This window comes from Cannabis sativa, chromosome X (assembly GCF_029168945.1).
Source record: "Cannabis sativa cultivar Pink pepper isolate KNU-18-1 chromosome X, ASM2916894v1, whole genome shotgun sequence".
Lineage (NCBI taxonomy): Eukaryota > Viridiplantae > Streptophyta > Magnoliopsida > Rosales > Cannabaceae > Cannabis > Cannabis sativa.
The window spans coordinates 46,977,142-47,004,635 of NC_083610.1; the positions used below are offsets into that span (position 1 = coordinate 46,977,142).

Here is a 27,494-nt window from a genome sequence, read left to right on the forward strand (position 1 = left end):
GAATTTAGATTCTTCACAGCCTTACACGCTATGATTGAGTACCACTTGATGTGTGTGGGTACTTACTCTATCACTATAGGGTTCGAAATTGAAGAGAGAAAGAGAGATAGAAGGATTCAAAATTGGTAGAGAAGATGGCTCAAGTTTTTGACTGAAGAAAAGTGTTTGAATCATCTTTTTCTTTGAGGCCATCACTACCTATTTATAGGAATCCCACTAGGGTAAGGTTAGAATTATTTGGCATTAAAATATTGACAAACTAAATGTAAATTTGTCGTTAAGTGGTCGGCCATGGATATGGGCCCCACTTTGCAATTTTGCTATTTTTTTCAACTATTTATCTTATTTTCTCAAAAATTCCATTTTTCCAATTCAACCACTTAAATGCCAAAACTAATTATTTAATAATTAAAATTACTTATTAAATAAAATTTCCATTTAATATATTTATTAATTAATTAGACTTAATAAAGTCTCTTAATTAACAAATAAACCCTAGAATCTCTTTTCTCCACAATTAAGCCCTAGCTTAGTGAAAATTCATAAAATAGACATAGTCTAATTTTAGAATTATAATTGATTAATTAAAATCAATTGACTGAGTCTTACAAGCAGTATTGTCTCAACTAGTATGGGGACCATGGGCCTATATAACCGAGCTTCAAATTAGCAGATCTAGAATTTACTAAGTAAATCCACTAACTTATTAATTCCTCATTGCATCCACCATAGAACTTGGAATTTCACTCTCAGTTACATAGAACGATCTATATGTTCCACGATATAGATACGCTATTTATTATCCATTGTTATAATCCAAATAATCAATAATCCTCTATAGATGATTTACATTGCATAGGGATTAATTTACCGTTACACCCTTCAATGTATTTTATCCTTAAAACACTTAGCCACCTATAAATGATATTTCAGTGAACTAAAATAATCACTGAAAAGAGTACTCAACCATTTATATCTGTTTAGCCAAGCTCGAAGGAAATTATCGTTTCACTTCTATGTTCAAATAAAAGCTATAGATTCCATATCTATGATTAGCGCTCCCACTCAATTGTACTACCATGTTCCCAAAATGTACGTATCACCCAGACCAAAAAGTAGGCTTAACTAACAAATCAAAGAACATAAATAACACTCTTGAGATAGAACCTAACCATGTCAGGATTAAGATCATTTGATCTAGGATCAACTAGCTGATATTGAATTGAATAGATATTACGGTAAATTTATCATTGTTGGGTTTTATGCCCTAAATAAAACTCATTTCAATATAATCAGATTTGTTTATTAATATAGATCAGAAATAACATTTAATGTTGCATGGTTCACATGATTTATTTCATGATTATATGTACATAATGTATAAATTCATCTGAAACCCTTTTCACATACTTGATCCTGTTTATTGTGCCGTCAACACATTGGAAAGTAAACATGACTATGTGAATAAAGTTTCCTAGATTTATCGACATTTGGTTTTACTGATATGATAATCTACAACAAGAGTTTACTTGTATTTGAGAAATACTATGTTCTTTCCAATATCAAGTTAAAGTAAAGCTCGGAGTTGGATGCATGGAGTATGCATCGAAGTGGACCGATATTGAACTTTGACTTAGATTTATTAAACTTACCGTAATATCTATTCAAGTCAATATCGCCTAGTTGATCCTAGATCAAATGATCTTAATCCTGATATGATTAGGCTCAATCTTGAAAGGCTATTCGTGTTCTTTGATTTGTTAGTTAAGCCTACTTTTAGGTCAGGGTGATACGTACATTTTGGGAACACGGTAGTGCAATTGAGTGGGAGCGCTAGCATAAACATGGAATCTATAGCTTCTATCTGGCGAATAGTAAGCAAAGGATGATCTCCTTCGAGCTTGACCAAACGAACATAAATGGTGGAGTACTCATTTCACATAAGCTGAAATATCATTTATACGGGGTCAAGTGTTTTAAGGAATAAATACATTGTGGTGTAACGGCAATTTAATCCCCTTTACGCGTATCATTCATATAGAGGATCATTGATCACATTAGGATTATAACAATGGATAACTAATGATGTGTCTATATGGTGGAACATATAGAGCATTCTATATACTGAGAGTGCAATTCTAAGTTCTATGCGTGGATTCAACGAAGAATTAATAAGTTAGTGAATTTTAGTGCTAAATTCTTGATCTACTTATTGGAAGCTCGGTTATATAGACCCATGGTCCCCCCACTAGTTGAGATAATATTGCTTGTAAGACTCATGTAATTGGTTTTGATTAATCAATTATAATTCACGATTTAGACTATGTCTATTTGTGAAATTTTCACTAAGTAAGTGGCGAAATTGTAAAGAAAGAGTTTATAGGCATATTTGTTAATTATGATACTTTGTATGGTTCAATTAATAAATATGATAAATGACAATATTATTTAATAATTATTTATAGCTATTAAATAGTTAGAATTGGCATTTAAATGATTGAATTAGGAAATTGGCATTTTTGAGAAAATCGATACAAAAGTGGTAAAATTGCAAAATTGCAAAAATAAGGCCCAATTCCACCTAGCCTAGGGCCGGCCACTAATTTATGTCATCTTTTTTAAATGATTTTTTTTATTATTTTAATGCCATATAATTCAAATCAAGCCCTGAGGAATGCTATAAATAGATAATAAGGCTTCAGAAAATTACACCGAATCGAAAACCCGAGCCTCCACTCTCTTCTCTCTCGCCACTCTCTCTCTCTCTCTTTTTTCTTCCTCAATATTTCGAACCTCTCTTAGTGATTAGAGTAGTGCCCACACACATCAAGTGATACCTCAATCATAGTGAGGAAGATCGTGAAGAAAGATCATCGCAAAGGAGATTCATCAAGGATTCAGAGAAAGAGATCCAGGTTCAGTATATTGATAATGCTCGCTACGTAAAGGAATCAAGGGCTAGATATCTGAACGAAGGAGTCATTATATTCCGCTGCACCCAATGTAAGGTTTCTTAAACTTTATATGTGTTTAATTTATCGTTTTAGAAAGTTCATATTTAGGATGTTAATAAACATACTTCGTGAGTAGATCTAAGATCCCGGTAAAATAATATCCAACAACCTGGCCTCGTAGCCATGGTAATTGATTTACTTACATGTAATTTGGACTTTAAAACGATTGTTTGTATGTTCTTTGGATGGTATCATGTTGTATTGAGTGTTATTTCACGATGATTGATCGATGATTGTGAAATTTTCGTGAAAAATAATTGTTATTTCGGTTCTGGCATTATTTTTATTGGATAGTATGGAAAAAATTAAGAAAGTTAGCCTTTTACAGAACTCAATTTGGATTTTATTTGAATTAGTTATGATTTTTTGAAGATTTGACAAAATCTAGTGGATAGCTTTCCGCGATCGCAACTGTCCGTACAGTTTCGAATTTTTTTCAATTTTCTTCAATTTTTCATACTTTTTCATGGAATTAACTTCCAATTTTTTGTATGCCAGAGATATATACTATTACTATTCCTAATTCAATTCTAATTATCATTTTGAATTAATTTAATTTTTTTTAATTTAATTCAAGATATTAGTGTAATTTGAATTTGAATGTAATTAACGTATTTATCTTTTCGCTTAAAAATCTATCTTATTTTTAAATTTGATTATATTTTTTTAAATTTAAGGTCAGATATTTTAAGATATTTATAATATCTTTTAAGATATTTATAATATCTTTTAAGATATTTAAAAATATCTTATCTTTTAAAGATATTTATAATATCTTTTAAGATATTTTAAAAATATCTTATCTTTTAAACATTTTTTAATTAAATCTTTTTAGATATTTTGACCATATTTAAATTTAAAATAAGAGTATTTATAATCATGTAATTTTAAATAGATATAAGATATTTTCTTTAATTTTTAAATTTTGTTATTTTATTTATTTAAATTATATTTAAAAATTTGAAAAAGATATTTATTTATCTTTTCTAATTTTTATTTAATTTTTATTTATAAAATAACATTTAAAATTTAAAAGTAGTTAGCAAATTTTTGAAATGATATTTAGGTTGGTCAAAACCTAATTTTTCAAAAATTGTAGGTTTAATTTTAAATTTTTTTTAATTTCGAATTTTTTTTTAAAATTTTTTTAAAAATTTTCGAAATTTTTTATTTTTTTTTATTTAATTAATTATTTTCGAAATTAAATATTTATTTAAAATTAAATAAATCCTACATCCAACTATCCAAATTAACCCCGTCATGAGTATGTGTTTTTAGCTCAGGTGTAAGTTTTTAAAACCTATTATTACTTGATCGCAAATAGCCATGGTTACTTTTTGCCGTATCTAATGATCTCGATGGCTCCCTTGGTCAAGATAATAATTTGTAATGTATATTTACAATCTTCTTTCATCTCGTGTATGACTCAAGAATATGATAAAGTGACCCATCCAAAGCTGTACTGTGAGCCTATGTGTTTAATTTTATTATAGATGCATATAGGTTAATGTCGCTAAATAAAATGTCATAGTCATTGATAGATTTTATTTAAAGGCCCATTTAGTTTTGGGCTTATTCAATTAATAACAATTGTTCTTATTAAGGTTAAATTCCTCTCTTTTGGGCCTCAGTGAGAGTCGGGAGCCATAGAAGTGTACATGACATACCGAACTCAAAGACTCCCTCACACAAACCACCCCAATTGTGAAGGCCCATTTGCCTGATTTGAATGACTGTACTAGGTTAATTACACTAGTTTAACCTAATAAAATTGATTAGCAACATAATTAATTTCATTTATTTTGAAATTAATTTAAGAAAAATATAGTTTAAAGAATTTTTTTTATTCTAAGCTAAACTATATGTATTTTCGTATTTAATTAAATATAGAATTATAACCATCTAGATTCTTTTTCGGAACTTAATTTAAATTTTTCATTAAATATTCCTATTTAAGCTTGATATTTAAGTTATCTTCAACTAACCAACTTAAATCTCGAATATCTTTTGAATTCAAAATTTCAAAATTAAGTTGAGGAATTTTAGGCATTGGTTATTAAAATTCTTTAGATATTTTTAAGTTAATATCTTTTCGAATATTAACTTAAAATGGAATATTTTTCAAATTAAGTGGTTACAACTTAATTTTTGATATTTAATTAAATTTAAATTTGAAAATATTTAAGTTCTAGATTTTTTCTAATACAACTTAAATTAGATATTTTTTCAAATTTTGTGGAAAAGATACTTAGTCAAATAAGATATTTTCTAGATAGTTATTTCGTACTACTTATTATTTCTAATATTAAATAGGAAAATATCATAAATTGTGAAATTAATTATTTAAATAATTAATTTTGGTACAATTTATTTTAAGTATATTTTTCCTAGTATTAAACTAGAGATTAATAATTAAGCCTTCTCTACACTTAATTATTTATTTCTTGAATTTAATACATTTAATTAATTTGAAAATTAAATATCTAAGTTGATTTTATCATCATACTTAAATATTTCTTTTTCATGACATTTAATTAAATAGAAAATTATTTTTAGTTGAAATTTAATTTTTCAACTAAATTTAAATAATTTTCAAAATATATTTTTTCTTTATTTTATTAATCAATTTTCGAAATTGCATTTCTTAAATGCTAGAATTTCGAATTTTATCTTGAAAAATAGATTAAGTTGTAAATTAATTATTTTAATTAATTCTTGGATCAACTTAAATCAATGATTTTTTCATTTATTGATTAATTTAAAATAAATTGAATTAAAGTATATTATTAGAAATAGAATTAATTAGTCAAAGGAAAATCTAGATAGGTGATATTTTTGCTTGAAGTATTTTTCTAGTGTATTTAATTAAATAGAAAATTAATATTTAAGTTGATTTTCATTATCATACTTAAATATTTGTAATTTTTCTTATATATTTAATTAAATAGGAAAATTATATTTTTTGTTGTAAATTAATTTTATTAATTAATTTTGAGCCAACATTAAATTAGAATAATTTTTTCCAGGATTTATTTTAATATGCATTTTTCGAAAATTGTATTCTTATATACTTTAATTTTTCGAAATGCAATATATATTTATAGAAAATTAAATTTGAGTTGTAAATTAATTTAAATTAATTTTGTAACAACTTAAATTGAATATTTTTCTAAATATTTATTGGAAATTATTACTAAGATGGAAATAATTCATATTATTTTCATATCCATCTAAGTAAAATTTATAAATATTAAATTAAAATTTATATTTAGAATTTTTCATTCTAAATTGGAAATTTTAAATAAATATATATTTAAAATAAATAGATTAAATAAAGAGAATCAAAGAAAATACAACTCACTTTAAATAATGAGCTTGATTATTATTAAGATATTCGATCTCCATTGTTGGTCTTACAAAAGTTAAATGTTTTCAATATAACCTCGAGACGCTAGACTTCGTCCCCCTATGGATGGTTATTCGTTGAACGCATTTAACACCGTAAGATTTCATTTGATAAGTGTTTTGTAAGTTTTCGTCTCTATTAGACTCTCCCCTTACCTATGACTACTTCTCAGATAAACTTATGAAACATGAAACAATGGTGGAAGCTCATAAAATGAGAATAACCTTGACTCTCGCCTACCGGGACAACGTTGGATTCTTATTTTGATCGAATAAAAGGTTGCTAGAATGGTTTCTATTTTAGATGAGCTGACGACTCTATTCAATAAATGATGCTTTGACTCTCGCCACGGATTAACTCGTATCGCTTATTGAAAACCTTGGGAATTATTTAGGATTGTATGTTTTAGTATTTTCACTAGTCATTCCTACTTGCTATATGTTTATAATTTCTGAATTGTGTATGAATTTATATTGAACCATGTTAATTTCTGTTATTAAGTTGTAGTTTAATTTCGAATCTTCATTGTTGGTCTAACATGTTTGTTTTTCTAATGAGATAAATCCCTAGTGGATTTTCACCATTAGACATACATAATAGTGTAAGATCTCGAAAGATAAATATTGTATATGCGACATCTAGCTGTTCATCAATTGATGACACCTTAGACTAGTATTTTACGATATGAAACAAGAAGATTGTATAAATAAGATTACTTTGAATTTCGCTAATCGAAACATCGTTGGATTCTTATTTATAAACGAAATTATCCTAATTCCTCTTAGCTTATTCATTTCGAATTAGCTTCAAAACATATCATTGGATGAATGGTTTATAAATCATTTCATGTCATTGTATTTTCTCTTAAGAAATTAAATTATGTATATGATTATAATCCCGAAATTCTATTCCCAATTGATATAAATCCTCAATCCTAGAAATCTCCTACTTGTATGGGCAAATCTGACTTAATTTTGTATTAGTAGTGGTGGTCCAAGAAAGAATTACTCATTATATTTGGTTGAATTTAAGTCTTTGACTTTAATTTTAGAATCCAAACAGAAATTTTCTTATATTTCTAATTCCAGATACAATACAGTTACACTTTCTCAAGTGTTTAATATCCATCTTCTATTAATGGATTAAAACTGTATGGAATATGAGTTAGGTATTCTGTGACCAGGATCCACTTGCACTATTCTAAAAATTCTTTGATGTAACTAAACCTAAGTCATCAAAAGACACTACCACATTTTTTTTAATCTATGGCATTTGTATCTTGTTCATAGTGGATTTCACAAGATCAATCTCTGCAAAGAGTTAATATGCCTATATCCACTGAAAGTAGTTCATCTCATTCGCAGATGGATGTACATTCAGGGGTGGATATGAGTTTTTCGTTGTATTCTTAAAACGATAACTCTAGATTATACCTTATGCAAAGAAATTTGAAATATTTAAAAATTTTCATTAATTTCTAGCAATGGTTAAACACCATTAAGGTATGTGGTTAAAGATCTTGCGAACTGATAGGGGTGGAGAAATAGTTAGTAGATATGCAGTTCAAAGATCATTAAATTGATTTTTGAATTATATCCAAACTTACCTCCCGTAAATTTCGAGTTGCATATTGATGATTAGTTACTAGTCGTTGCCTAAATCCTTCTATGGTAATACAATTTCAGAATGATGTAATGGTTGTATACTTAATGTAAATCATTACTAGATTCATGGATGACCTAATCAAAATCTTAAGAAAAGCTAGAACTGTTAACCATGGTTTGTTAGCTATTCTAAGTGATTAGGGGTGGACCATCCCAATGTCAATAGATAAGAAAGTGTTTGTTCAAACAAATACTACTTTTCTAAGAAAATGACTAAGTTTGAAAAGCAAGTAGCAAATAAAGGAGATATTTAATTCTTGATTCCAAAAGTGTTCTATCATCTTATATAACATATGATGATCCCACTGCCTCTGTTGTCTTGTCACAACCAAAGAGGTTAATACCATTTAGTTTTCTTCGACATAATTCACAGTACCTTGTCGTAGTGGGAGAGTTTCTAGGAACTCACCTTCTTATGACTTGGGAGACACAAGTGATTAAAATCCATTGTGAGTTTAAACAAGTAATGGATTGTCAAGATAAGAAACTAAGAAGAAAGCCAATAGAACTATGGTTTAATCCATTCACATGGAATAACCTAAAGTTTTCTATTACAAGGACATAAAAGGAAATTTTTGTTTATAAGTCCATTCAATAGACTTAACAAACTTCCTGTTCCTAGTATTATATGTTTGAGTTTATCTAAATCTATGGCTTGTGGTATACCTGGTAATTACTTACTCTAATGCAAGCAACTTACTTTAGTAAGATGCTGAAGCATTTTCTTTCTAATGGCAATCTATAGAAGCTTCACAACTTCTTAGGTATAGATTTTATTTATCTAAGGAAAAGTCTTGACTATTCCAGAAAAGATAAAGCCATGAAAGAATTTCTTACATCAACAGTGAGAGGTCTTAGATATGCTTTTGTATGCCTTGCACTCGTACACTGGCCATTGAGTGGGAGTAATGAGTGGGTATCGCATTAATCCAGAGAAGAACATTGGAAGACAATCAAGTAAATCCTAAGATAAAGAAGAGGAACTATATGTTAGTCTATATAAGGGTGTGTTTAAAACTCTTAGACTACACCATATCGATTTCGAAATTTGCCTATGTGCTAGTAAATATTTCGATAAGATGGTGGTTACTTCCGGGGTGGAATAGTGATTTTGGAGAAGTGTAAAAACCTATCCGAAGTCTCTAGGTCTACCAGAGACCGAATGTTAAAGCTCAGGAAAGGTACTTATTCGGCCTAAGGAAAGTTCTATACATCTTTGGCACCATTCCAAATTGCCTTAAACTACTAGTGTTAATTTCCTGATTAACCAAAAGTAGTTGCCAAAGATATAGAATCCAATATCCCAAGAGAGTAAACATATAGAGAGGAATTTCACATTATCAATGATTTTTGATTAAGGAAGAGTAATAGTGGAGAAAAGGTTGTGGGTTAATTCAACCTTTCGCATCCTATTACGAGGAGTTTACTACTACTACACTTGATTTGCATATCAAGGTGTTGAGATTATTTGAAACGTACTTTTTGTTTTATATTAGTGCAAGTGGGAGTTTGTTGGGTTTAATGCCGTAAATATAACTCATTTCAATATAATCGATTTGTTTATTAATATAGATCGTAAATAACATTTAATGTTGCATGGTTCACATGATTTATTTCATGATTATATGTACATAATGTATAAATTCATCTCGAAACCCTTTTCACATACTTGATCCCGTTTATCATTGTGCCGTCAACACATTGGAAAGTAAACATGACTATGTGAATAAAGTTTCCTAGATTTATCGTACACGTGGTTTTACCGATATGATAATCTACAACAAGAGTTTACTTGTATTTGAGAAATACTATGTTCTTTCCGAACATTGGTTAAAGTAAATGTTGGATGCATGGAGTATGCATCTGGAAGGGACCGATATTGAACTTTGACTTAGATTTATTAAACTTACCGTAATATCTATTCAAGTCAATATCGCCTAGTTGATCCTAGATCAAATGATCTTAATCCTGATATGATTAGGCTCAATCTTGAAAGGCTATTCGTGTTCTGTGATTTGTTAGTTAAGCCTACTTTTAGGTCGTGTGATACGTACATTTTGGGAACACTAGTGCAATTGAGTGGGAGCGCTAGCATAAACATGGAATCTATAGCTTCTATCTCGGCGAATAGTAAGCAAAGGATGATCTCCTTCGAGCTTGACCAAACGAACATAAATGGTGGAGTACTCATTTCACATAAGCCGAAATATCATTTATACGGGGTCAAGTGTTTTAAGGAATAAATACATTGTAGGGTGTAACTATAATTTAATCCCTTTACAGCAGGTAGATCATTCATATAGAGGATCATTGATCACATTAGGATTATAACAATGGATAACTAATGATGTGTCTATATGGTGGAACATATAGAGCATTCTATATACCGAGAGTGCAATTCTAAGTTCTATGCGTGGATTCAACGAAGAATTAATAAGTTAGTGAATTTTAGTGCTAAATTTTTTGATCTACTTATTGGAAGCTCTCTACATAGACCCATGGTCCCCCCACTAGTTGAGATAATATTGCTTGTAAGACTCATGTAATTGGTTTTGATTAATCAATTATAATTCACGATTTAGACTATGTCTATTTGTGAAATTTTCACTAAGTAAGGGCGAAATTGTAAAGAAAGAGTTTATAGGGGCATATTTGTTAATTATGATACTTTGTATGGTTCAATTAATAAATATGATAAATGACAATATTATTTAATAATTATTTATAGTTATTAAATAGTTAGAATTGGCATTTAAATGATTGAATTAGGAAATTGGCATTTTTGAGAAAATCAGATACAAAAGTGGTAAAATTGCAAAATTGCAAAAATAAGGCCCACCACTCAGCCAGTGGCCTAGGCCACTTATGTCATCTTTTTTAAATGATTTTTTTTTATTATTTTAATGCCATATAATTCAAATCAAGCCCTAGAGGAATGCTATAAATAGATAGTGAAGGCTTCAGGAAAATTACACTTTCTGAATCAGAAAAACCTGAGCCTCCACTCTCTTCTCTAGCCGCCACTCTCTCTCTCTTTTCTTCCTCAATATTTCGAACCTCTCTTAGTGATTAGAGTAGTGCCCACACACATCAAGTGATACCTCAATCATAGTGAGGAAGATCGTGAAGAAAGATCATCAAGAAGGAGATTCAAGATCAAGGATTCGTAGAAAGAGATCCAGGTTCGTATATTGATAATGCTCTCGCGTAAAGGAATCAAGGGCTAGATATCCGAACCAAGGAGTCATTATATTCCGCTGCACCCAATGTAAGGTTTCTTAAACTTTATATGTGTTTAATTTATCGTTTTAGAAAGTTCATATTTAGGATGTTAATAAACATACTTGTGAGTAGATCTAAGATCCTGGTAAAATAATATCCAACAATCATATCTAATCCAAGTTTAATATCGGTCCCTTCCAATGCATACTCCATGCATCCAACTCAAGCTTTACTTTAACCAATGCCCTGGAAAGGACATAGCACTTATCCAAGGTGCAAGTAAACTATGTTGTAGATTATCATATCAATTAAACCCCGTGTACTAATAAATCTAGGAATACATTTAATCACATAATCTTGATTACTTTCCACTGTGCTGACGACGCAATAAACAAAAACATCAATGTAATAAGGATTTAGATGAATTTATAAATCAAATAAACAAATAAATGATGACATGAACCAAATGACATACTAAGTAAGTGATGAAAATACTTCTGTTTCTTTATTGATAATTGAATGGTAAAGATTACATTGAAATAGAGATTTATTTAGGGTACAAAGCCCAACAATTTATTCATAGAGTAATCTTGATAATCTGACATAAATTTAAAATATTTTTGAATTTGTAGATTTAATTTCTAACTGAAATTGAAAAGTTTTAGATGTGGATTTGGTTAGTTTGACATTTTTATTTTTGCTCAAAAAATTGCTTATTTGATTGGTTCGTATATTCTATGGTGGGAGGGACAACGACAACAAATAGTAAAGTGTGGGGATTTTTTTTAAGAAAAAAATATGGGAATTTTCAAAAAGATTTTTGTTCGTATTTTATTTATAATTTTACGACTTAAAATTTTTATTTATAAAAATATACTTATAAAGTTTAAAAATTTTAAAAATACACTTTTCTCGACAAAAAGTTTGAAAACAACGAGAAATCAATCTCACGACCAGGGGCGGACCCAGGTATGAGCGAGGCGGGGCAGTCGCCCCCTTGAAAAAAAAATCGGAAAAGAAAAATATATATATGTATTTTAGTTAGTTACAATATAAATTTATAATTAAAGATAATATTTATAAACATAATATTAATTTTGGTGTAGTGATTAAGCTACTTAGCATATAGATTAGAGGACAAGGGTTCTAATCCCACCAAAAGTATATTTTTCTTCTTTTTAAGTTTACTTTTTCCTCCTCTCACTTATCAAAAAAAAATTACGCCTCCCCTCACTTTAACTGTAACGCCCTAAAAATTAGGCACGCTACCCAAGTTATTTACGAAACCCTAATCCCCTAAATCTGAATTACTAATCAAAATAGCCCAGAAATTAAACTTTTGCAATAGACGGAATGAAAATAAAACTTGTAATAATTTAAACTTTACAACAGTTGGGATCCCAAAAAAATATTTACAAACTTTATTACAAGTCTCTTTCAATTAGTCAGCCTAAGCGGCAAAATAGAGTTTCAAAAAAATACAACACTGGTAGACCCTTAACCCGCTTGGTCTGATATGGTCCGGACATGTACATTCTTCGCCCAGCTCCTGAACTCATGGTTGATCAGCTAATGCCTTACCCTTTCCTGCACAGTAGAGCACCCGTGAGCCAAGCCCAGCAAGACAGTAAAAATCATAACAAATATAATATGCTCATCATGCTATTTAAACAGTAATTCCATTAATATATGTCTGTGTGTCACAGACCTGCATGTTACATTCACATGCCTATTTATGTCTACATGGCGTAGACCTATGTGTTGCGCTCACACATCTATTTATATCTACGTGGCGTAGACCTACGTGTTGCTCTTACACGTCTCAATACAATAAGGCCTTAGAATGGTTCATCTCGGTTATGGTTACCGAGTCCAACCTGATTATGCCTTGAGCGCATAATCCCTAAATCTCATTACATTTAACATGGCATGGCATTTATACACATATATCACTAGGGTAATAACCCTAGGCCATCAACCACTCATATTAGGGTAATAACCCTAATCCCGGTTACTAAACTATCATACATATCATTTTCAATATAAGCGCCACTGCGCATACTCTACGTGCTAATCACTGTCTTACCTGTTGTCCTGCAATATCAGAGATTCTGAATCCCCGGGTGCTCCTGATCAGGTGCCGGTAATCCTAGTCACACAATCCGAGATTTCACAAATAAGGTTAACCCCTGATTTCACTTTCATAAAATATTCACATGGCATTTAAAATTCAGATATTTAGATAGAGCTCAAAAAGAGCTTTCCAACGGTATATAGAACTCCCAAATCGGAGTCCGGATCACAAAGTTATGGCTATTTGAAGTATGCAAAAAGGATCTGCGCAGAAAGAAATGGGCGCGTCGCGGCATGCTAAAACCATGCCGCGGCACCTGGGTTTAAAACCCAAAAAAATCAGCAATAAACCACGAAAATCAGCCCCAAAAACTCAACTAAACCATCCCAAATCACAACCAAACTTCCAAACCATCAAATAGGCCTTTAATAATCATATAGAGAGTTTAAAATACATGCTCATGCATCAAAATCCAACATTAAAACCCCATAATTTCAGATTGCATCAATACACAAAATCAAGCTCCAATCTTGAACATAACTATCAAAACTCAAATTTAAAAGCCAGAAAACTCAAGCTAGCTTACCCATAGATTTCCAGCAATCAAACACTAGAAATAACTTGAATTAAACACATGAGAATTGCCCTAAAATTCCATCTAGAGCCCAACCAAGCACAACATCAAAAGATCTAAGCATAACATGCTCAAACTAACAAAAGAAACCACTATCATGCAACCTATCATCATCATCATCATCATCAAGTTCATGCTCTTCAACCATAAAATTCAGCAATTAAAACAAGGTTAAAACCATAGAAAGCTACCTCAATTTTAATCCAAAAGCAAGCTTAAGATTCCACAAACACAAAGCTTCAAATCCAAGCTCAATCAAGCAATTCTTCAAGAAATTCTCCAATTTAGAAAATAGATTAAGGAGGGAGAGAGAGGTTCGGGTTTGGGGAAACAAAAGCCAAAAAATTCCTTCATTTATCCAAAAATCCAATCTTTTATTCAACATAATTCAAGGGTCCAAAAAGACCATATTGCCCCAAGGGCTATAAAGCATGCATATTCACACACAAGGGCAAAAATGACATTTCACATATAATAAACCCAATTAATTTTCAGATTTCACAACAATAAATAAAATGCCAAATATTTCAATCCAATTTGCATTTCGGACCCGAACCCAGTTCGACCCGAAATACCCGGTTGTGACTATACCGCGCCAACCTGTCAGAACACACCTGAAAAGAAAATACAGGCATACTATATAATAATATAGTTCCATTAAGCACGTAATTAAATTAATTTCATCATTTTACCCTTCTCGGGTCATAATTACCAAAATGCCTCTGGCTCACCAACGGGGTCTTCACATATAATTAATTAAATAAATTCTCATATATTGAACTATATAATAATATAATTCCTCAAATATTCATAACTATCTAATTAGGGTTTTGCTAATCCATTTCTTAATTGTAGGGTATTACATTAACTTCTAGGTCCGCCACTGCTCACGATAATTATAAAACAATCAAAAACAACAAGAAAAAAAATCTTATAACAATTATAAATTAACTATAAAACAATCAAAGCGACGGTTTATGTTTTCACTGAAGATGTATTTTTGTAAAAGCTTCATCAACTAAAACGTAAGCTAACTCATTAGCTACCCTAAAAACAAAAGAAAGTCCAACAACATTACTAGATAACAACATGTTTCTAATATGTTCAAGCACTCCATCAACGTCTAGATAGTCGTCTTCCTTGCTTTGGATTAATTGGACAGCTTTTAGAAAATCAGTAATTTTAACACTAAATCTTGGTAGTTGTCGCTGGATTCCAATTTGCAAGCCTTCGTATAGCTAATAACTCCCCCTGTAGCGGCAAATACTCTTGTGGCAACACCTTGGCAATAGTAAACATCACATGTCCTCCACTATTTCAAATCACACTCCCCACACCAAAATAGCCCTTACCCTTTTTATCCCCACATCCAGATTCATTTTTAGCATCCCAGTAGGTAGTGGAACCCAAGCTACCCCTGCCTTACACATCATCTTTCCTTCCTTCCGTGAACATCCTTGTACTTAGTAAGGAATCGAGCACACCAATTAGTCACCTCTGCTTCCCGCCCTCCTTACCACCATGTTTGGTATTATTACGAATAAACCATTATCGCCAACATAGAACAAGAAAATATTCAAAAGTTTCATGCTGCCACAGTTTAGACAATCACATAAGATATGATAGAATATCTTCTTTACCTTCTTGATGGATATATCACCTGAACCTACTTTGCTTCCACACCTCTCTATTAGCATTACACCCCCATAAAGCATGAAATATATTATCGCCTACCCCCTAATCACCTTTGATAGTAAGGATCAACTATTCCTCCCTGAGATGAAAGGACTGAATTAGTTAGTAGCCACGAATGTGCCATCTTTCACATAAAATGCTTTATCTTTGACAAAATTTTGAGTTTCCACATATTCTTCCACTAAGCAACCACATGACTATCATCTGATTATTTAATTTGTCGTTTAAATCTATCACCATTTGATACCCACTTTTTACAGTACACTCACCAGTATTGTAGTGCCAAAAAACTTTATCTTCCAACTTCTACCTTGTACATGGTATCTTCAAAATCATTTCAGCATCATCACTATTAAAGTTGGCCCGAATAAAGTCCTCATCCCACAACCCGTTTGAAAGTTTCAAGTCAACAACATACAACAGCTTTGGGAAGCTTGGTTTATAAAAAACCTTAAAAGTTACTGGTCTTGGTACCCAAGGATCCTTCACAATTCGAAGACCTGTAGCCATTTAATACAAACTTTTTTCCCCGCCCTTGGCTTCTCCACACCACTGATGCATGTGCCGCACACTTAGCCTCCAATACTCCATCCTAGGATAATAGTTTACTTTAAAACCTTACTACAAAGAGCATTTAGAGTCTAATGCATCTCCAAATCTGTTTGGCTAGATGTGCTTGATTAAACAACTCTAAATCTCTAAACCTTAAACCACTATTTTCCTTAGGCTTGCTAAGATAAGACCACATGCACCAATGCATTTTTAATTTTTTCTATTTTTCTGACGATCTAACTAGATTCTCGCTGTCAATTTGTGAAGGCTATTAATGGTACTTTTTGGCAGCCTAAAACAACCAATAGTGTAAGATGGGATTGCTTGAATGATAGCTTTAATCAATAACCCTTTTCCCACCTTGGAAAATATTGATCTCTTTCACCCTTTGAGTTTGTTCCACATCCTATTTTTAATGATATCAAATAATTTTTTCTTATTTTGCCCCATAAAAGAAAATAACACCAAATACTTCTCATGATTTTCCACCATCTGAACATCCAAAAATTCAACCAACTCTTCTCTATCATCTACACTCACATTCCTCCCAAAATAGACCTCTGACTTATGAAAGTTAACAAGTTGACCAGAAGCAAGAGTGTACTTTGTGAGAAATCCTTAAAAACTCCACTTGTGCCTCTTTAGTTGCATCAAAGAACGCCAAGCTATAAATGTGAGACTAAGATCTCCCTTTTACCAAATTTCAGCCCATGTAAGTGACATTTATTCTTAGTCTATTGAATTAAGTTAGAAAAAACTTCAGCACAAACTAAAAATAAGAATGGGGATAAAGGATCCCCTTATCGTAACCCTCATTGAGGAATCACTTTCCCTTGTACTTCTCCATTGATTAAGAAGGAAAAGCTTATTAAAGTCACACATCTCATGATATTTTGCACCCATTCCTCACAATAGCCAAGCTTTTCCATCATTACCTTGATAAAACCTCACTCAAACCCTATCATATGCATTCGACATGTCCAAATTCAAAGCTAATTTCTTTCATTCTAAAATCTATTCTTCCTCATACAATGCAGCCCCTCATATCCTATTATTGCATTATCATGTATCAATCTTCCTTTAACAAACGCACTCTGAGAATTCGAAATGACCAACCACAAAGTAGATCTCATCCTATTAGCCAAGCATTTAGATACTATCTTGTATATCACACTGCAAAGACTAATAGGACGAAATTCTTCAACTGAGCAGCAATCTCCCTCTCTATGGTGTACTTTTATTAAAAAATATAAAAAAAATGATATTTTTCAAAACAAAAAAAAAAGTGGCATAGTCCAACTCGAAACTTGACCCCAACCCACCTGAGCCCAAAACCCAAAAAACATGTTCTCCCACACCGGTGGGTTCTGTACACAAAATCTACACACCTAAAAACCTGAACATCAAAATTAGAAACCCAACAAAATCCATCCAATGTGCAACTCTAGCAGTGGTGTTTGTAATTGAAAATTATTAACATGCTATAAATGTAAGCATAGCAAATAATAAACTTTTAAAAAAAGTGTACTGTATTAGGGGTGGGCAATATCCTATCCAATCCAATCCAATTGAACCGAACCAATTCAATCAAATCCAATTACAAAAAATTGGATATCCAATTATAATTGGATTGGAATGGATACTAAAAGTTGGATTTTAATTGGATTGGATCGGTTATTGGATGTCAATCTTAAAACCCAATTAAAAACCGATCCAATCCAATTACATTTATATATATTAAAGAATTAAAAAAAATAAAAAAATATACATATTAAATATTAATTATATATTTAGCGACTTTTTTTCTGAAATTTGTAACACTTGGTTGTTCTATGTATTTATTTTCATGATGTCTTGTTATATTTTACTTAGAAATATTGTTGTTTTAATTATTTTAAACGTTTAGTTACATTACGCTTGTAAAAATGATATTTTTATAGAGTATTAAACTTAAAAATTAATGGTGATATTTATTTTTTTACGTATTTATCTTCATATTTCTAAGTTAATATTAAAAATTAGATGTGTAATTGGATATTCAATTAAAAAACTGATCCAGTCTAATTAGTAATTGGATCGGATTGGATTAGATTTTAAGGTCTAATTGGATTGGATCGAATGATATTTTTCAAATCTAATTACTAATTAGATTGAATCGGATGAAGAAAAAAATATTGGATTGGATCGGATATCCACCCCTAACTCTATATATAAATGCTAAAATGTTGTTGTTCCAAGTTTCAACCCTTGACCACCACTTTGCCCAAAGTTTTGGTTATTTATATGAACTTAAAAAACGTAAAAAGACAAATTAATTCAGAATAATGAACTATAAAAATAGGTATTTTGTTTAGTGTTAATTTACATATTGAAGTTTCAAACTCAATTGGGGATGTAGCTCAGATGGTAGAGCGCTCGCTTAGCATGCGAGAGGTACGGGGATCGATACCCCGCATCTCCATAATTGTTTTACAATTTTGCCTTGAATTTTAAATAATAGGATTTGGAAAAAAAAAAAAAAGTCCATTACCATGATGGATTAAATTTTAAATTAATCTAATCTGTACAAAATACCTTTTTTTCATTTCTTTTCACTACACTTGCAAATGCAATCATTGTTCTATAATTTCTTCTTCCTCTTTTTACATACTACAAGATAAAATAAAAAGAATGATAAAGCTAGTATTATTTCTCTACTCCGAAAAGCTCAAACACCTTACTCGCGTCCCATTCTTAGCTGCAAAGCTAAATCTGGCAGTTGGTGTGGACCAACCTGAGCAACTAAACTCGATGAACTTGGCACGCCAAAACCAAAATTTGGCTCAGTTGGAAATGGATGAGAATTCTGATTGTGGTGCCTTGTTAACCCCTGGAAAGATGCATATCTTGCAAACCCCATTTCAGCTGATCTAAAATTGGCTTCATTTGAATTGGTACCAGTTATAAACACAGGACTGATAGCAGTGTTGCTAGCTGAGGCACCACCAATATAAGAAGCTTCTGAAATTTTTGCCGGAGTTAAATTCAACATTGCAGTGGGGGGTCTTACCATCCCTGTTTGGGGAGTGTACGAGATGGCCCTGTTATTTGGACCGTTGATGCAAAATTGACTTGAGGAATTTTGCTCAATTTGGAAATGTGTGGTTGCTGGACTCATCCTGCCACAGTTTGAATTCAGTGAAGTCAATTCACTTTGGGTGTTTATAGTCAAATCATCTTGTGGAAACCACCCTTTTGCAACAATTGAATTTGAGCCAGACATACTTTGAGGTAGAGGAGGCCTACTTGCAAGGTCACCATCTGCATGGTTTACCAACCACTTCTTACAAAATAAATATCTTTCGTTATCTGATGCCGTGTTCCATCCAGGACTGAACTTGACTTCAAGAGGAATGATAGCTTCAATTTTCTTTAAAACAATCTTCCAAACAACAGGCCCAAGATCCGCTGCAAATTGAGCTATGCTTCTTGCATAACTACGCTCTAAGTAAGCATCCTCTACCTATTAATATTTTAGGATTAAAAAAAGAGTAAAATGTCACACTGTAGACATACCATAATTTTTTCTATTTCAAGTAACAATGACACCCAACCTTTATACAAAGTAATAAACCACCATTTCACCATGAGTTGTTGACAAAAAAAGCAAAGACATTTAGCCTAAAGACTAAGAAATTTCAATCATTTCTATATCGTTCCTTCTCTCAGCCCAACATTAAATTAAGTTGTTTACCATTCCAACGGTAGACAATTGGAAGAAATGTGGAAGTTTAGCCATTTACGTACCTCAACTAATTGCTTTTGTTCTCCTTCAAGAGCAGCCAAGGCAAACGTCCCGCAAGCAGAAGTCAAAGGAAAAGTATAAGTATCTCGCTTATTCTCATCAATAGAAAAATGTTTCTTTCCATACTTTGCCACACTTCTCAATACCGAAGCTGAAAATCAAGATAAAACAATGCACTGTGAATAGAAGAATAGAACTAACCAATTACAATGTAAAACTTAGCAGAAGATATGGAATAAGAACACAAAGCTATTGCAAAAGTTACCTGGAAATTCGTTCTCCCAGTCATACACCAAGCTATTACCGGTCTCACCACTCAAAGACGCGTGGAAAACCTCAGCAGAATATAATTTGTTGAAATGTGGGCCTTTCCTTAGATTGTAAGCACTGAAACCATTGCTATTCTCTCCTACTGAAGGATTTGTTGAATCTAAAATCAATTTGGGACCAACATTTTCAACAGAAATGTCGATTGACTTTTTAAGTTTTTTGCCCGGTGGCCTGCCTCTCCTTGCAATTTTTGGCTGTGGTTCAGTTTCATCGCTATCTTGCTTCAGATTCTCAAAGTCCTTTCGTGCAAGCTCTTGGATGGATCTTGCCTGGAAAAACAAAAAGAAAAAGTAGAAGAAAAAGGTCCACCTTCAGGTATATGATCAAATACCCCAAATAAGAATCAAAACATAAGATGAACCAGGAGAAAACCTGTCGAAAGTATATTGTATCGGATGAATTATACTCCATTGCATTTGAACATATTAGAAAGACGTCTTTCTGCAAAAATTTAAATGGTAAACCTTTCAAATTTCAGTCACGCAGCCTAAACATATCTAGTTGTACATAAAGAACCAACACAGACCTATACTAATTTTGTTTTTGTTTTTCATTGATATTACTAACGTGATGAGCAAAATCAAATGAGCCCATACTTAGATTGCAGTTCATTCTGTTTCTTGCCCCGCTTTCTTTCCATACACATTCAATTAGTACTCCAAACATTAGAGAGAAGGAGAGAAACAAAACGAGCTACCAAGATTATTAGTGTTCTAGTCCATTCTATTATCTAGTGATGAAATATTGTTACCATGTTCTACACCAAAAAAAGAAAAAAGTGATATAGAAATTGAGTGAATTGCAAACACTTCACTACAGAAGCTAAACAAATAATATTTGATAGAGGCAATAGAAAAAGACAGTTTGATGGAATCCAATCAGATCAGATAATTTGATAGAAATACCAATAAAAGACAGATTATGCCAACAAACAATAACCAAATGGTTACCAACCTCAAATAGTTCCAAATTAGCATAAAGTCCAGCATCAAGTTTCTGCCTCACAGTTGCAAAGTCCATTGGGTTATCAATTATTTCATGATAATCAGGAAGCTGTACAATAGATAATATAGCGATCACGTCAACCAAAAATTCAGGACAATTTTTATGATACACAAATACAAAGATTGAACTAAAAGCACCTCTTCCGGATCCACAGGCTCAGAGAATACCCCATGAGTGTCCTTTCTGCATAACAATTCAACTAAGCAATCAAAATTCAAACCCCAGTTAAATTCTTATATCAAAAGATAGAAAAGAGTTGGAACTTAAAAAAACACACTTTTGAAGCCTGTCAAGGATGAACACCAACAACTTTTTGTCTGGCAACGGTGTCGTGGGACCGGTCTCCACCTGCAACCCTGTCCATGTCCACATATAATTGCAATTCCTTATACAAAAAATTCCCCACGAGATTGGTTAATAGTGAAAATTCAATATATATATAAATAAATATATATATATATACCATGTATGCTATTGTCTGTCGCTTTCAAAACATCATCACTCTGCAAAATTAAGATTAAATCAATATCAGTGAAGAAAAAAGAGCACTTTACAAATATAATCAAACATAAATACTGTTGTTTATGGCCAAGAGAAGAAATTTATAATTAAAAAAAACACTAATTCAAAGTGGAAACAGGAAAAGTAACCAGTAAAAGAGCCACCAGACGCAGAGGAGGAAGTACATACATGTTTATTAAAAAAAAAAAAAAAAAAAGAGGGGAACAGAGAAATAATTAAAGAAAAGACAAACTGAAACTTTTCAGACCCCAAACCTAAAAAGGTCTGGTATTCAATAAAGACTATAAGATAAGAGAATATATATATAATATTTATATATTGAAAGAATTAAAATAGGGAGTATATAGTATGTGTATATATAAATTTATATATAAAAAACTGGAAAGAAGCTCAAGGTTTGAATTTAAGATTTGTATAAATTTAAATATTGTTATCCAAACATGACCTAGTCAAGTACACACATGTCCACACACACACTCACAATCCAACAAATACCACAGAATAATCAATAATTTCAGGTTACGCGCGAAATCCCAAAAATCTAAAACCCTTTCAGCAAAATAAAAACATTCTCTGGAAAACGACGAATCTTTGAGGCTTAATCTTTCTGAAGGTTTTAATTAATAAATAAATACACAACCAATAAGCACTAGCACCGGTTCGGAGTTTTTGATCTGTTTTAAATTCTGAAAACGCAAAGGGAAATTACTCTTGTGGGGAAAAAACAAAGAAAGTGAGCAGATATCACCATTAGATTAGATCTACGCTTCTTGGAATCAACATTGAAATCTTCTTCATCATCCACATTCGACTTTAACGGCAGGTTATAGCAATCGGAATTCGAGTTAAGGCCAAGTAGAAGCTTATGCTTCTTCTCCTTACGCTCGTCGTCATCGTCGTCAGCGGCAATAAATTCCGGTGAGTCAATGTTAGATGTCCAGTGAGAAGATCCTGGGTTAGAGTGAGGGTTTTCTATCTGTCGTTGTAGCTCTTCTTCTCTTTGTTGTTGTTGTTGTTGTCTAATAAAGCGTTTTTGGAGATCTATGAGGGAAGGACGGCCCTTTTTCTTCTTCTTGTCCACCTTCGTCATCGTCGCCGCCGTCGTCATCTCCGGTGGATGATGCCTCCTCCTCCTCCTCCTTCTCAGCCCTTTGTTCTAGTATCTACTTTTTCTCTATTCTCTAAAGTCTAGTGGCACTCTATTTTATTTTATTCATTTTTTTTTGGCTTTTTCTAAAAAAATAAATATATAAATAATAATAATACTTTTTTTTATTAATACATTTCAAAATATTTTTTTATAATTTTACAAGGGACAAATTTAAATCGCAACTAAAATACATATAGAAACTATAAAAGCAACCTAAATCATAAATTTAAAGAAAAAAAAAAATAGTATATGAGCTAATTTTTTTTTTTTTGAGAATTACCCGTTGTACCATTTATTTTGGTTGCAATTTAGGTTGTCTCATTAGTTAGTGTGTGGGTTTTATGTAGATTTTTGTAAAAATACAAAATACAAAAAAAAAAAAAAACTTTTAAAAATGTAAAAATAAAACTCATTTTTCTTTTTTGTTTTTTCATTTATACATTTCAAATTTTTTTTTCATTTTTACGAAATATACAGTGTAACTTAGTGAGCAACCAACAAAAAAACCTAAATCGCAACTCATGTAGCAACCCAAATCGCAACTAATAGATCAACTTAAATCGTAAAAATTAAAAAAAAAATAAATAAAAAAAACAACCCAAAAAAATTGTAAAAATAGAAGAAGAAAAAAGTTAAAAATAATATATGGGATGATTTTCTTTTTTTTTTTTCTATTATTTGTATTTTTGTAAAAAAAAAAAAAAACTTTAAAAAATGTAAAAATAAAACTTTTTTTTTTTTTGGTTTTTTCATTTATACATTTCAAAGTTTTTTTTTTTTTCATTTTTACGAAATATACAGTGTAACTTACTGAGCAACCAACTAAAAAACCTAAATCACAACTCATGCAGCAACCCAAATCGCAACCAATAGATCAACTAAAATTGTAAAAAAAAAAAAAAAAAAAAAAAAAACAACAACCCAAAAAAATTGTAAAAATAGAAGAAAAAAAAAGTTAAAAATAATATATGGGATGATTTTCTTTTTTTTTTTCTATTATTTGAAATTATCCCATGTACAATATTTTTTTTGGGTGCTTCTAAAATACTCTCCACTGGAAATGGTACACTGGTGCAATTCCTAACTATTTTGGTATCTAGAAGATTTTCTTAGTTCAAGTTTTTTTCACAATCGTGTACATAGTTATTTAAGACATTCTACAAAAATTGAAAAATTCAGAATAATTTACAATATAAGAATCGATGTTCAAACAGTTTATTTCACATGCGTATAAAATAAAATAAAAATGTAAAAAAAGTCATGCGTGCAACAGGCTCTTTAAACCTTATTTTCGACGTGTTAAATTTTTCTCAATTTCTTAAAATTTTGTCAGATTTCTTAATTAACTACAACGTGACCATAAAAAAAAATTTGGAATAATTATTTTTTTTAGATACCGAAATTGATAAGGGTGCATCGGTAAACCCATTTCATGGAAGGTATTGTAGAATTTTTCATTTTTTTATCAGCAAAAACAAAAACATAAAATATTTATTTTTGGGTGTTTCTATAGTGCACACTCCTGAAAAGAGAGAATTACTTCACAAATATACAAACATAATAAAAAAATTAAAAAAAATATATATGGTTGTACGGAATTTTAAATAATTTTACGATTTTTATGATTTTATTTACAGAAAATGCGGTATTTTTATGTTGTACTCTTGTTAATTTGTTGTTGATTTTTTGTTATTTGTATGTTATTTTATGTTGTTATTTTCCTGTTATTTTTATGTAGCTTTCTTGTTATTTTAGTGTTGTTTTTATAGAGCACCGTAAGAAATGTAAAAAAAAAAAAAAATCATTGAACGTAAAAATATAAAAAAATTTACAAAAAATAGTGCATTATATAATTATCCCTAAAAAGAGTATGTCAATGTGTATGTAATTAGTTCAAAAAAAAGATATCGATGCACCCCTTATTTATTTTAACATCGGAAAAAAAAAAATTAATCTAATTTTTTTATAGTCATATACGTTATAATTATTTAGAACATCACGTAAAATTTTAAGAAATTCGAAATAATTTACAATATAGAAAGTAATGTTCAAGTAGTCTATTTCACACGCGTATAAAATAAAATAGTCATGCGTGCAACAGACTGTTTAATTAAACCCTATTTTTGGTGTATTAAACTTCTCTAAAAATCTTAAAATTTTGCAAGATATTTTAAATAACTATAACATATAACTATGTAACAAATTTGACTAAAAAATTCTCTTAGGTGCCAAAATAAATAGTGATACATCAATATATATTTTTTAGAAGAGTGTATGGTAAAATCTCCTTTTACTTTTTGGTATGGAAAATATACAATATTTTCAACAAAAGAAAATTTAAATATAAGTACAAATTTTAAAAATATTTAATATATTTACGATCAAAATAAAATACATATATTTTTTATTTTAAAATATTGTATTTTAATGCGTAATCCAAAAAAAAAATGTCTAACTCTATGCATGAACTTGGCATAAAAACTTATTTTATAGTTAATAAGAATAAATAAATGATATTTGAATGATGGTTCATTAAAATTTGTTTTGAAAGAAATAGTGTGTAATGATAGTTTTGTGATGATTTACGATTAAATTTGATTAAAACTTGGTTTTGTGATGATTTACGATTAAATTTGATTAAAACTTGGTGTCTTTAAAAGTTTTTATTTTAGCTGAATAATAAAAAGAAAATACTATTATATTTTAGCATCAAAATAGTATTTTTTTTAAGTGAAATTTGTGGTATAAATACCATATGTTTTCAATTTTATACACTTAAATATAATTTTTTTTGGTGGATTTAATACCAAACGTTGTATTTTAAGTCTCTCTGTTACTACTATTATGTTAGTTGTGATTAAGTGTAGACCCAAATTAAATCCCTATTTTTTTAAATGCTTAGTTAAAATTAAAAACTTAACTTTTTAATCCAATATATTTAACTTAAATTTAATTTTCATAAAATTATTTTAATAAATTAAAATAAAAAAAAAAACAGGAATACAAATCAATCATCCAAATAATCCTAAATCTCATCCTTTCTTCTTCTTCTTTCTTCTTGCTGCCTTACAGGCAGTCAAGTACAATAGGAAAATCAAATAATGACTCTGCTACTTTTCTTCTTTTCTTCTTTCTTTCTATATATTTTGCAGAGAATGGGAGCCTAAGATTCTTAAAGGAAAAAACAAGAAGAAGAAGATGAAGCTCAGTCTGAAGGCTTTCCTTGAGCTTTCACTATGGTTATTGTCGGTTTGGTCTGGGTGAAAACGTAACGTGGCAGCGAAGAGTGCGAAATCGGCGGCTGAGAGGGCGAAGAGGGTATGGCGGAGAAGGTCGTGATTGCGGCGGAGATCGGAGAAGATAGGGGAGAGGAGGAGACGGGTCCAGCGACGGCAGACGAGGGAGAGATTGGGTATGGAGGAGGGTGGGACACGAGAGAGGCAATCGATGAAGATGTCATCTGGGAGGGAAGAGATATTGGAAGAGAGGCAGTTGTTTTATTTTTGTACTTGACTGCTTGTAATTTTTTTTGTATTTTTTTTGGTTGAAGATGGAAGCATGAAGAAGAAGAAGAGATGAGATTTAGGATTATTTGAGATGATTGATTGGTATTCCTATTTGCTTTTTAATTTTAATTCATTAAAATAATTTTACGAAAATTAAATTTAAGTTAGATATATTAGATTAAAAAGTTAAGTTTTTTATTTTAACTAAACATTTAAAAAAAAAATAGAGATTTAATCTGGGTCTTACACGTGCACACTTAGTCACAATTAACTGAATAGTAGTAACGGAGAGGCCTAAAAACAACGTTTGGTATTAAATCCGCTAAAAAAAAATATAGTATTTAAGTGTATAAAATTGAAAACATATGGTATTTATGCCGCAAATTTTTCTTTTTTTTTTTATTAGTTTTGGGTTTTCTCCATTAAAAATTAACATTTAGTTAGAGTTATATTATAAAAATTGTAACTATAGAGTATACCCAATAGTTATAATCGTAGTTTTTTTTAGTTGTGGCTAAGGAAAAGGAACTGCATTAAAGTCCTATAGCGTCATTTATTTCATAATAATTGCCGTCAGCCCGTCATAGATGCACATAATGTTTGATGCATGTCATCTATGGGGGCAATTATTATGAAGTAACTGACGCGATAAGACTTTATAACCTCGACTGTCGTCACTTCTCTTCATCGTCTTCATTTTTCATTTCAGCAAACCACAGTCCAAAATCCACGAAACCCTCATCGAACAACCCTCTTTAAGCCATTTTGGCTCATTTTTTTTTTTTAAAAAAATCTCATTTTCAATACCTAAAAACACATTGCCGGTATTAGATTGTTTTTTTTTTAGTGTTTTAGTATAAAAGAAGCTTTTGAGGTGGCGGTTGTGGTGGTTGTAGCTCTAGCAACCAGTATTAAAGGAGAAAACGTTGAATCTCA

At 30.8% G+C, this 27,494-nt stretch overlaps 1 protein-coding gene and 1 non-coding gene across 3 annotated transcripts; one reads left to right on the top strand and one right to left on the bottom strand.

Moving 5' to 3' along the window:
- Window positions 1–18,649: 18,649 nt before the first annotated feature.
- On the top strand, window positions 18,650–18,722 carry TRNAA-AGC (transfer RNA alanine (anticodon AGC)). The gene has a single exon. It is a non-coding gene; the product is annotated as a tRNA-Ala (tRNA).
- A 101-nt stretch (window positions 18,723–18,823) lies between these two features.
- LOC115713758 (uncharacterized) lies at window positions 18,824–23,125 on the bottom strand. 2 transcript variants are annotated; one of them, XM_030642241.2, is made up of 9 exons: window positions 22,651–23,125; window positions 21,844–21,883; window positions 21,658–21,736; window positions 21,518–21,563; window positions 21,330–21,428; window positions 20,748–20,816; window positions 20,311–20,644; window positions 20,048–20,196; window positions 18,824–19,763 (listed from the first exon to the last, which is right to left on the bottom strand). In XM_030642241.2, the coding sequence occupies exons 1-9, from the start codon at window positions 23,008–23,010 to the stop codon at window positions 18,978–18,980; spliced, it is 1,962 nt and encodes a 653-aa protein (XP_030498101.1). In that variant the 5' UTR covers window positions 23,011–23,125; the 3' UTR covers window positions 18,824–18,977. The 2 variants fall into 2 exon arrangements, with proteins under 2 accessions (XP_030498101.1, XP_030498103.1); XM_030642243.2 differs by having other exon boundaries at window positions 22,031–23,094.
- Between the last annotated feature and the right edge of the window lie 4,369 nt (window positions 23,126–27,494).

What these genes read in the sequence shown, in the direction of transcription:
- LOC115713758 (XM_030642241.2), bottom strand. Translation starts at nt 23,010, where the DNA reads ATGACGACGGCGGCGACGATGACGAAGGTGGACAAGAAGAAGAAAAAG. An exon ending in ATCCTTGACAGGCTTCAAAA is followed by an intron (nt 21,564 to 21,657) that starts GTGTGTTTTTTT and finishes ATTGTTATGCAG; the next exon opens with AAAGGACACTCATGGGGTAT. An exon ending in CTGGGAGAACGAATTTCCAG is followed by an intron (nt 20,197 to 20,310) that starts GTAACTTTTGCA and finishes CTTGATTTTCAG; the next exon opens with CTTCGGTATTGAGAAGTGTG.